The 12792-nt window shown below is 35.4% G+C and overlaps 1 protein-coding gene and 1 pseudogene across 1 annotated transcript; one reads left to right on the top strand and one right to left on the bottom strand.

Annotated features, from left to right (window-relative positions):
• Positions 1–247: 247 nt before the first annotated feature.
• Positions 248–3477, top strand: LOC110796819 (uncharacterized oxidoreductase At4g09670-like; annotated as a pseudogene).
• Positions 3478–3507: 30 nt separating this feature from the next.
• Positions 3508–11821, bottom strand: LOC110796805 (isoamylase 1, chloroplastic). Its single transcript, XM_056836897.1, has 18 exons — positions 11302–11821; positions 10192–10374; positions 9933–10025; positions 9622–9774; positions 9157–9248; positions 8340–8481; positions 8156–8263; positions 7481–7566; positions 7070–7141; positions 6836–6962; positions 6159–6245; positions 5745–5837; positions 5276–5434; positions 4990–5073; positions 4522–4602; positions 4355–4437; positions 4147–4264; positions 3508–4022 (listed from the first exon to the last, which is right to left on the bottom strand). Exons 1-18 carry the CDS (start codon positions 11665–11667, stop codon positions 3753–3755), a joined length of 2397 nt encoding a protein of 798 aa, XP_056692875.1. The 5' UTR covers positions 11668–11821; the 3' UTR covers positions 3508–3752.
• Positions 11822–12792: the final 971 nt, after the last annotated feature.

Genomic DNA, 12792 nt, shown 5'->3' with positions numbered 1-12792 from the left:
AAACAAACGATCGTTGAAGAAAAACCTAAATCAATACACACAAATACAAATTCGAAGCAACACAAACAAAACGTGACATAATTGGAAGAATAATTCAAGTAGAACAACTAAAATAATTAAACCTAATTATCAAAATACGAAAAATCAAAGAAAATAAGTAGAAAACTAACATGGATGAACAGTCGAGGTAAATGTAGCCAAATCGCGAAGAAATTGCAGAAGAAATCACGAAGAAGTTGCGGTTGAGATGCAGAAGAGAGAATTTCGGTTGAAATCGCGAAGAAAATGCAGTAGAAATCGCAGGAGAAATCGCAGAAGAGAGAGAGAGGAGAGAGAAAAGAGAGATCAGGGAAGAAGAGAGATCAGAGAAATCGCAGAAATTGAACTAACTCACTTCACACGTGCCAGTTATTTCGAAATGCCTAATATGGGCTTGGTGTACAATAATTTATTGTACACCCATTTTAAACAAGATTTTGTGAAATACTTGTGAAACATTAGGAAAGTTATGTTTTAAGCAATACGTCATTGACTTGTAGCATGGATAACTATTTGATACAATTAGACTTTAGATATGTCGTGAACATTTTAGAATTAATTAGAATTCTTTATCATCAATGTCTATTATTCTTAAATTACAGTGTGACTTCTGATAGAGTTATGAGAAAGCTTAATTGTATTGATGTTTGCAATGAAGTATTTATACAAGCCTAAGAATATTACAAAGTCAACAATAATATCAATTGCTAAAATAACAAAGATATTGTACATAATTAGAAGATATTATAAAATCAAATCTATCACTAATATGTTAAGTATATTTACATAATCAGTAATAATATAAAGGATATATTATCCTTTACATTATGATATTATCTCAATACGCCCCCGCAAGATGGACGTCCGAGAAGGGAAAGTCCAATCTTGAGAAATGGTAAGTGGTGATTGATTGCTTGAATGGCAATTGCTTGACTTGCTTCGAGGAGACAAAATGATGTGGATGATGATGATTGATGACCATACATGAAGTTATGATATTGATTTGGGTTGTAAAACCCAAAGTAGTGAGAAAAGAGAGAAATTTGACATTGTTTTGTGCTAATTGCACATGCCAAAGGTGAAGGTAGTTTTGATTGCATCAAATGTTGTAGAAGAAAAGAGCATTTTTCTCTATATATATATATAAGGTATATTAGAGAATATGCGTAGAGAAAACATGGAATATTAAGGGGGGGTTTTTTTTTTAAAAAGAAGAAAAGATGCGTGAAAAAAAAATGGAGGTTTTTTTTTTTTTTTTTTTTTTTTTTTGTCTAAAAATATAGAAATAGTAAGGGGAAAATTGGCTTAGTGGTTGGTTTTCACGATTATTGAACCCGTAAACCACTGATAAAAAAAAAACATTAAAACAAAAAAAAAATCATATTTTTAAAAATTTGTTTGGAACATCCATATTAAAAGCATTAGATATGAGTAATTTTTTGCTACCGTGTGCCGGCAACATATTAAAAAGAAAAAAAAGAAAAGAAAAGAAAAAGGTTTCATTGCCACCATTGAAGGAGAAAATAAGGTTGTCACGGTGGTGATGGTAGTTTTGAGACATTTAGTGCTTCTCCATACCGTTTTATAGGAGATACGAGATTATTGAAGTTTGACAACACTTGGTAGGTAAACTACAGGGTGTCAAAAAGTTGAGCGGAAGTCTTAATTTGAAGCTTTCTATAAATTTTCGGCTTGTTTGGGTGTGAGAACAACACAACCACACCATTAATTAGAGGAGAAAAAGAAAGTTCAGTATTATCCATGCACCATTTGTCAATGGTGGTCGACATGGGTTATGATGCCATGGAAGAAGAGGAATAAGTGGAAGGGAAAAAGGGAGAAGACGGATCAAGGCTGTGATACCATGATAGAGTTATGAGAAAGCTTAATTGTATTGATGTTTGCAATGAAGTATTTATACAAGCCTAAGAATATTACAAAGTCAACAATAATATCAATTGCTAAAATAACAAAGATATTGTACATAATTAGAAGATATTATAAAATCAAATCTATCACTAATATGTTAAGTATATTTACATAATCAGTAATAATATAAAGGATATATTATCCTTTACATTATGATATTATCTCAATAGGAAGCTACATTGAGTTACTAGACGATTCAGATTTCAGAAGTGGATGCAGTTTATATGCCATTGCCAACAAGTCTACATGTTAAATGAGCAGTACGTGTTGGCTGCTTCTAAGAAGAAGCATTTGCTTCTTGAGAAGCCTGCTGCCTTAGACTTACCTCAACTTGATCAAATATTGGAAGCTTGTCAAGTTAATGGTGTTCAATTTATGGATGGAACTATGTGGTATCATCACCCTAGGACTGTTAAAATGAAACAGATTATCTCTAATTCGGCTAATTTCGGACATTCTCTCGGTAAATTCTTCCCACTCTTATACATATATATACTTGCTCCGTTTCACAATACATTCAATAGTTTGACTTTTATGTATAGAAAAAAAAAACGCAGTGATTGGATAGTTGCAAACTTGAGGAGGGTATTTTAGTCATTTGACATCCGTAGTATAGGTCAAATTAGGGTTGTGGTTATTTTTGGCATTTTAGGACAAGTAATTTCATATTTTCCTAATACCCAAAACCTATGGGAAATTGGGAAGTAAATCAAGGTTGTGGTTATTTTTTGCATTTATTACAAGTAATTCCATATTTCCCTAACATCCCAAACCCCTTGCAAGTAAATTAGGGTTGTAGTTATTTTTGACATTTACGGATATTTTGGTATGAGATGGGATAGGGATAGGGATATGGATAAGGATAAAGAATTTATCACGGAGAATTAAACAGTTTAACTATGTTCTTCTTTGGTAAGAATTGGGGAAAAGATTGGGAAACTAGCAAAATTATTAAAATAGCCTTACTAAGTTTGATATTCTTTCCTCCTTCAATTCCTTCCTTTTCATGTATTTATTTATCTCTAAATTGTTGCAATATCATATGAATATTTGAAGTTTCCCCTGAATGTTTCAGATAAGTTGTACATCATCATTTCGAGCAGACTCAGGATTCCTAGACAGCAACATAAGGGTAAATCCAGAATGTGATGCACTTGGAGCACTTGGTGATTTAGGTTGGCATTGCATTGGACTTATCTTATGGGCATTGAGCAGTCAACTTTAAACTACCTACCTTTGTAACAGCTTTACCTGGAGTTACCCTTAATTCATTGGGAGGAAGAACCCAAGACAAATGCAACATTTTATTGCTCCTTTCTTTCTCATGTGGAGTCTCAGCTTCCTCAACAAGGTCTCATGGTCCAAGAATTCTCTCGCCTTGTAAAGGAAATCAAAAGTTCTACAAGATGCTCTGATCAAATGTGGCCTGAGATTAGTAGGAAGACTCAGTTGGCTTTAGATGCAGTTAGGAAATCTATTCATCATGGTTACAAACCTGTGTATTTATAGTAAGGATTTGCAAAATAAAACACATAAAAATAAATTGTAATCAAGCTTTTTATTAATCCACTATGAAAGAGATGAGGTCTGAATATCATGAGATTGTTTCTAAAGCCTATAACCACAGCATGTTTACAGTAACAGATATCAATTCATACTCATCCCTTGCTACTGTCACTTGTATTGCACCCAAACTTTACGTGCAAGCGTTATTTACTGATCTAGATATAGAAAGCTACATGCTGTAAAATGTACATTGTATATGTATGGTGTTACTGTGTGAACTATGCGTCTGCGTCAACATCAGGCTTCAGCAACAGAATAATGGAAGAGTAACTCAGCATTGGGTAGAAATTCGCTTCTAGGAAATGCCGATACTGCTGAATAGCTCTCTCTCTTTGTGGTACATCGTCAGAGAAAAAGTCGAATGGTGTTGGCTTGCTGGTGTCTACTAGTGGCTCCCATTGGTAACCAGGGCGATCAGGCAAAGTTACATTCGCCGGTAAATGACTAGTGTTGAAAGCAACATACATTTCTCCCTTTACCAAGTCTTTCTGCACATATCAATTATAATAAAATCACTGCAAAGTAGATATATATGTACCCTGCAAAGTGACAATAACTGCAAGGAGATAGGACTTGACCGCAAAAGAATAAAGACTGGGAAATTAATCTCACCAAAGTAAATGCCACAAAACGGCTCGTCTCTGACCAATCTGGACGGTCTGGGAGGTGGCCATGCCATTGCAGTCTCTCAGATGTTGGAAACTCATTTAAACCAAGTGACTCACATTCACTTTATAGAGTAAGCATGCAAATCTATTAGTGGCTGGTGGTAAAAAGATATAACCAACTCACAATAAGTTGCTCTACAAGATTTACTCACCTGCGAAACTTGGTCATCAGATGGCAGAATCTGAAAAAATCAGAAGAAGCCGCCTCCTTCTTATCCCAGCGAAAATAGTTGATCTGCATTTTAAATAAAATTTTGTTATAAGGGTCACAAAAATAATGCACCTTTTCAGGTTAGACTCATTGGGGAGCAGTTGTTACATCGTTATCATGGCAATATGAGTTGTTGTTTCCTCCTTTTGTGTGTCCGTATTCATCACCCATGTAGATCATAGGGACACCCTGCCAATGTAAAGGAAAAGTAAGAGAGGATTCACATAGGAATATATCTATAGGCATCAATACTGAGAAGCTCCATTACACAAAATAAGGACAAACAGTAAGCTCCTAGAAAGTTTAGTCAACTATTCAATCCCTATTTATCAGGACAAGTAGGAAAGCATGAAAAGAATATATGTTGTAAAAGTCATCAATACCACGATTACTACCTATACATCATGTTAGCCTCTATTTATGGATTAATTTAAAGAGCAGTGGCCTTCTAAGGTTTTTTTTGTATCAGAGTAAGATAACTAGATTCACTTATGCTGAAGAAATGGGAATTACTAACTCAAAGCTGAATATTTCAGAGAGTAGAGCACTCTTGTTCATATTTTACTCTATTTTTACCTGGGAAACCATGAGGGTAAGGAAAAAGTTGCGCATCTGTCGCTTCCTCAATTTCTTCACAGAAATGCTGGCAGGTTCACCCTCCTGGAAAACAGCATGGTGTAAATCAAGATGGGAATGGGATACATACAGGAAGGAGACATGTGAATATCAAGATGTGACCTTTTCTGTACTAACTCGAAGTTACTTATTGAAACTTTTCCCAGTATTACTTTAACGCAATGGAGCAACTAGAAAAAAAAAAAATGTAACGGAATAATGTTTAAAAGTGCACATGATTGCATACCTGCCCACAGTTCCAGCTGTTATTGTGATTCTCACCATCCTCATTGTTTTCCCCATTTGCCAAGTTATTTTTATCATTGTACGTCACCAAGTCAGCCAAGGTAAAACCATCATGAGCGCAAACAAAGTTGATACTGTGCCATGGTCTCCTTCCTCCGTCCTGAGGAGCAAACCAAAAGAAGGTGGCAACATGGTTATTTTATGATCCTCTCCCATCACAAAATATTTGGAAAGTAAGTCAAATAGATATTTTGATAAAGTAACTAAAATGTGTTCAACTCCAACAACCTAGAGTTCAGATTAAAAAACTAACAAAATAAAGTTACCAAAAACTAAAAGCAAATAAGCAATGTTATTATTGACCAAGGGTTGCTGACATGAAAGTAATAGGATAGGCAGGAAACAAGAATATCAAAAGAAAATTCTGAAATAGCATTCTATGTTCCCCTAATTTCAAGGACAAAGGATACCTTGTACAGATTTGGGCTACCACACAGGCATTCAGCAAAAGCACCAGCAAATCCATCCGTTCCTTTGATAAATAGCCGCACCATGTCACGATACTGAATAGATAGATATTTTCAATCAAATGCAACTTCATTGAACTTGAATATTATAACTAATAAGTCCCCTACCCCCTCTAGCACCATTCTTTTGGACCGCTTGTCCCTCTTTCTGAACTATAGGGAACTAGAGGTTATTAGTTGCCAATTATTAGTTGTGAAACTCTGTAAATCATAACACTCAAAGAGCTCCACAAACTAGGTTCATAAGCTTAAACAGTGACAGATTGCAAGGAGAATAAAATAATACTTGTACGTAATTAACACTTACATAGAAATCTTACATAGGAAATCTACTAGAAAAAATGATAATAAACGAACCTTTCCATTCCATTCTGACCAAATTCCCCAGTGAGGAAAAACACCAACTTGATAAAGCCCTCCACAGTCCCATGCTTCCGCAATGAGCTGAAACAGGAGATCATCAAATAGGTATTCAGTTTCAAGAAAATATATGGAAAGTTGTTTAAATCAGATCAGACATTGATGATGATCATGTTTGATTCAAAGAACTTTGATTGTAGCACATGAAGCTTGCTCATTGAAAGTAGAATCCTGTTTTAGAATATTTAGATGCCACAATTTCACCTGTTCAACCACATGTGTGCTATTCACATACCACACATACATGTAGTTGGGTCAAGCTCTACGTGCTTATTGGTTCCCAGAAATCCCAGGATATCCGTAAGTGAGGCCAAGAACCATCACACAACCATGTGAAGCGAGACTTAGAAGCTAAGGACTTAGAACCATCACACAACCATTTGTATCCGTGCTTATGGCATCGCCATGGACTAAGATCTGCCTGTATTTAGAAATGGAGGAATTATATGCCTGTGAGGAGATAAAAAGGCTAAATCCTCTGATAGCTACAAGCAGATTAAAAAAAGCAAATCCTAATAAACCCAAGAAAGATATAAATGAAGGGAAGTCATTCTACTGAAAGCGTGAGGAGAGGTGCAAGAACAGCAAAGTTGAAAAAGATAGTTAGTATTCACCTTTACTCTACGAAGTACAGGATCATTGCTGATCATTTCAAGGACTGGGGGAACGCCCAATGGTGTGCCAGTTGTAAGCATGCCACCTTCCGCTGTACTCACATATACATTCTCAGCATTCCATAGACTTGAACAGAAAATAAAACAGGAAGTGAGTATATGTCAGTTAGATGATGCTTTTACAAATAAATGAATCAGACGAGGAGTTTCTGTCAGTATATGGAAGAAAATAACCTGTTGCTCCTAGTCAATATAGAAGCCAGATCAAAGCGAAAGCCATCCACGTGCATTTCTGTGACCCAGTATCTGTTGCATCAAAAGAAAACAGTTCATCATAACATATAGGAAACTGAAAAGGAAAACATGAAAGCCTTAGATGATGAAGGTACATAAGTTATCAGCTGCTTGGCCTCTGGGTCAAACAAAACTTTGCTTTTGCCACGATGCAATACTTCCGGTAAAGTAACAACAACCAAAGAGATTATAAGATAAACTAAGTGTACTGTAAAGAAAAGTTCACATATTACATGAAGTACCCTTTAAATTATCATCATTTATATGAGGTACTATTTCCTTCTTATCCTTCACAAAATAAAAACCACATCCAATATAGACTTATAATATGAGCAAGTTATTGAAACTTACTTTAAGGAGTCCACAATGAATTGGCTTACAACATCATGATTGCAATTGAAAGTGTTTCCACAACCTGAATAGTTGTAAAACTGACCCTGCAATTTAGGCATTGGAAATTTTTAGGGCATCACAATTAAGTGCAACAGAAATATAGAACAAGTTTACACCAGAGCAAAACTATAAGCAAGAGATATAAGAATTTAAGGTTGCACAGGCCACTTTTTAAGTGATTTTCACAATGCTACAAACTTGGACCAACCTATGCAAGTAACAATTCTACATCTCAATATGGAGTTTTAAAGGCATATACACAATCAGAAACTTGGTAGCTGGTGGTCCATCAATCTGTCAGTTACATCTGGATATGTTAAAATACGAGACTGATAAAATAGCAGAAACCATGTATGACTTTCCATCCATATTCTACTTACAATTGTGGTATCTAAAAAAGTCCATCACCAGCTACTGATTTAAAGAACACAGCATGATCATCTACTAATGAACTACCCATGTTTACTCTTGAAAAGTTAAAAAAGAAAGCTGAACTCTCCTTGTTTAAAGGTCTAGGAAACAGAAGCAGCACAGAACTAAAGAACCAACAGAAGTACAGAACTAAGAACCAACTGACGCACAGAAACCAACTGAATTACTGTCTGATAAAACATGACAAACACTAAGACATACCTGGGGTGCGAGCATATAGAAAACACGGTTATCAGTGCCTCTGAAAGAAAAAATTGGACCTTTCTCATTTCCTTCAGCTGTGTGATTAAAGACTACATCCATGATTACCTGTCAAATTAGAAAGAACAAGTAAACTTACCGAAATCTACAGAAAAGAAATAAGCATGTTAGCTAGATATTGCACCTCAATATCCCTTTTATGTGCTTCTCTAACAAGAAGTTTGAACTCATTTATTGCTTCACGCCCACAATTGCGTATTCCGGAAGATGCATATCTTATCATGGGTGAAAAGTAATTGATAGTAGAATAACCCCAAAAGTTCATCCTGTAAATGACATTGTATTTTGTTATTTCAAAATAACATAAGTCCTGATCACAAATCTAATTCATCCTTAAAGAAGGAGATCTGCTCGTAGTAGTAATGAAGGAAAAATTAAGGGGTATGATACAGATAGAACTCATGGTGGGGTGGGATGGAGGGTGGGGGTGATAATCATATACAGATGAAAAGAGAAAATAAAATGAACAGGAAAAGCAAGCATAAAGCGTGTAGACAACTGATAGAGCTTTTCCATTTGGGTACTACTAAAAAATCAACAGTATTAAGTGATTCCCATATCATAGTATAATAAGACATCTTACACACCTCAGATAACTACTAATATATGCCCACTTCTAGATGCATATATTACACAAGAACAAAAATCTCAGTATTTTATCATAAAAACTTGGCATGCGTAAATCATTCAGTTACAAGGATCTGTACAAATCATTTGCAAACGAACATGTAAACCTTAAAGTTTAATGTGAAAAAGTATATATTTGAGGATAGAGAGTGGTGTTCCCCCTCACAATCTAAACAAGAATAAGAAGACTTGAGGGTTTATGTAAAGATCATGTGGCAACCACTTCAAATCACAGTCAACATAGGACAACTCACAAAACCATCATTGCTCATTTCATTAAAAATATTTTCTACGAGGACAAAGAGGATTTATACTTGTAATCACCCACAGCAGAGTTGTAGCTGTAATACTCTAGCTCATTGAACTCATGACATGGCATTAACTCTAAGCAGTTAATCCCAAGTTCCTGCACAAAATAGCAAACATAAAACAACTCAGCAAGCCTACTACCTCATAAACAAGCAGCTGCCGCGATTAATGGCCCACTTCTCTATTTCGTTTTGACCTCACAAACAGGATGTTTCATGCTAAACAGTTTAACATGAGTTCCTTAACATCAACCACTATACGGATCAAAATGCCACAGACTGAAAGGAAGCCAAAGACCTTTAACAGGCGGCATAGAGCTCTGAATCTAATCCGTGCAATACACAGACTTGTAAAAAGCACACTTCAGAAGCAAAGTTTTGGAGGAACTCATTTGCAGAATTGCAGTGAGTAATATATATTTCAGATTATAATATGCTTACAGTAACTAACTAAAACTCAAAGAACAGTACCTTTAAGTGGTCAAGTTTTTCTATCATACCAAGGTATGTACCCGGGCATTCAGTCCTGCTTGATTCGTGCATTGTAAAACCACGGACATGAGTTTCATATATTATTAGTTCTCTCTGTGGGTGCTCAAGATGTCGATCTTCTTGCCAGTCAAACTGAAATCATCAAAAACACGTAAAGAATTTAGAACATCCAAAGAATCAGTAACGATAAAGACATCGCTGTAGTCCTCCAGCAATGGTCTCTTCCAAAATGCAAGATACAGAAAACGGACCGTCAGACATTTGATTTTATTTTACTCTTAGGTTGCTACCTCATCATTTGGAGACGGAATCATGCCAGCCATTTGAGGCCAACAATTACCTTCTGGTCCTAGCTCACCATAGTTTCCCCTGCTGATAACCGCCTAGACAAAAAATGAAGAAAATTAGTTGATAGTAAAAAGGCTTAAGGAATTAAACACCATCAAACAAATAGTCCTCGACGCTTTTCCTGATCAAGGAAATAGGATGCTTTCCTGACAAACACAATTCCATGCATCAAAAGACTACCATAATGATGTAGCTACTAACTTTTGCATAAGGGTCCAATATTATCCGAGAAGAATCGTAGTAGTGTCCTTTTTCTGGCATATATGGGCCATCAAATTTGTAACCATATAGCATATCATCAAAGTTTCCCTTCAAAAACACATGCCATGTATCTCTAGTCTTGTTAATCAAAGGATCAAGAGAGATCTGCTCAGTTATTATATTCTGCATTACAGAAAAACAGTAGAGATTAGACTTAGATACAGAAGGTGCTCAATAAGATTATTCAAAACGGATATAAATGTCAGCTTCCACCATTGCACTATCATGAAAGCATAAATACAAGAATATAGGTTAAACAAAAGGCGAAACTAATCCATAACAGCTAGTCTCTTAGTTGAGACAAACCCAGTATGGGATTCACATGTTTTCCATCACATCAAGAGTCTCTATGATAATTTAAATAGCATGAAATCTCACAATTTGTACTGTCTCACTTCTTAGTGGAAATTTTCTCCTCTGGGTTCACAGTCTGGGTTCACAGGATTATGGAGTTAAGATTTGTTAATTTCTTAAATATAAGGCTTAACAAGGGTCCATAGGAAAAATGTTCAAAAACTAACTCTAATATCCAACAGCAACAGTCCCAAGTTTAGGTAATATGCTCTTAACCTCATCTTATTCATGCACAACAAGAATTGATTGAATGCAACAAATGATTTGGACGAACGGGATCAAGCGATGTCACGGCTACGAAACGGAAATTTAATCTTTCCAATTCCCTCAAAGATTATCATTGGAAACCAAAATTCCAGACGTTCGAATTGTTAGAAATCATAGCAATTGTTAGAAACACGGGAATTCTTGACTAAACAATCAATAACCTAAAAGAATCACCAACACCCAGTAGAAGGGAAAATCCAACACCCAGTAGATTCCATACCAAATTCTCACATCTAATTATTTCAATCTTATTTTCATACAAATAAACCAGAGAAGAACATGGAAATACCCATTTGCAATACTTGAATCAAATTATGCCTAAAAGAAGGCGAAAATCTAAATTACCAAAACCACTAAAAACACTAAACAGCAATTTGATACAAATAAAGAAAATCCAGAAAACATTAAGAACAACCAAGAAAATTATACCTGCTGGAAGTCAGAGAGGGTGATCAAGCAAAGAGTAGCAGAAACAGAATTCTCAGAAAAAATAGCAAAATTAACACCCCCGTCACGAGCAACTGCTCCAAGTGGCGTCGAGTTTCCTGGAAAAATCTCAAAACGCGTAGTTTGAGGTTGCTTTTCTATCACAGAAGTCTCAATTTCGGCACTAGTTTCTCTTTCATTCGCCATTAACAATCGGGGTGTTCTTGAATTCGGAAGAGACCCAGTTGAGATTGAAGTAGAATGAGGGGAAATGTGGTTGACATTTAAAGAACGAAGAATCTTTTGGGGATTGTTGAAGAGCTTTGGAGAGGAGGAGAGAGAAAATGGAGTGCAGTGAGCAAACGCCATTGGAGTCGTAGTTTGAGAATTGAGAGTGGAAGGAGAGAAGAGAGCAAGGTGCAGAGTATTGTGGAAATGTGGAAATGTGGAAATGTGGAAAAGCGGGAATGTGGTCTTGGAGTTTGTGTAGTAACAAATTCTGTTGGAGGGGTTTTTGTTTCGTTCCCTCAAATATAAAAATGTAAAAATACTCCCGGAAAAATAATATTGTCAACGATGGTGGATAAATAGTGTAAAAGTCTATCTGAAACGGACGAAATAGTGTACTAGTATAGAATCCGGAAGAATGTTAATTTTTGTATCAAAGTTTTGTTTAACGATTGATTATAAAAATATGTGGTTAAATCATAATATATTCGATATATAACTTTTGTACAAAATCATGCAAACATCCACTTAAAAGAAGAAGTAAAGACGTATAAATATTTTCAAGAAATGAGGGTGAATTCATTGGTGAGTTATGTTCTATTCAACTTATTTTGATTTATTTCAGACAAAATAAATTAATGTAAACTTAGTTAAATTCAGAAAGATCGATTATGTCAGATAAATGCTAATTAAGATAAGTTTATAAATAATAAGTTTATTTTAGAAAAATAAGTTATTTTCAAAAAAAAATAAGTTCACATAAACTCTGATAATATAAGTTCGGACAAAATAAGTCGAATAGAACCGAGCCTTATTGAAAATCTTGAAAAAGTGCATTTGTTAATGTAAGGTGGGGATTTGGGTAAAAAAAATATATGGCTCCTTATCGGAAAAAGGCCTTATTTTAAAGTAAACATGTACTCTGTATTAAACCTGAAACGAGGCAGCTAGTACCAGTATAGATATCCAACAAAATATTACTTTGTATCAATTTTTTGTTTGACAATTGATTATGCTTTGTTATCATCTTATTTACGGGTGAGCGGGACCGGGTATTCGGTCAAAAACTAAGGAACCGGAACCGAAATCGATTAGAATTGGGTCCCAATTTTTGGAACCAGTCCAGGAACCCGTCAAATCGGGTCCAAATACTTTGGAACAAGTCCCAGAATCGGTGGAAACGGTTCCGGTACTGGGTACCCGATTAGCCTTCACTTTTGAATGCTTTCCTTAATTAACAATTAGTAAGTTAAAGATAGAATTTTA

This window comes from Spinacia oleracea, chromosome 2, assembly GCF_020520425.1.
Source record: "Spinacia oleracea cultivar Varoflay chromosome 2, BTI_SOV_V1, whole genome shotgun sequence".
Classification (NCBI taxonomy): domain Eukaryota; kingdom Viridiplantae; phylum Streptophyta; class Magnoliopsida; order Caryophyllales; family Amaranthaceae; genus Spinacia; species Spinacia oleracea.
The sequence above is the reverse complement of the archived record's forward strand: the minus strand, read 5'-3'. Positions and strand labels throughout refer to the sequence as shown.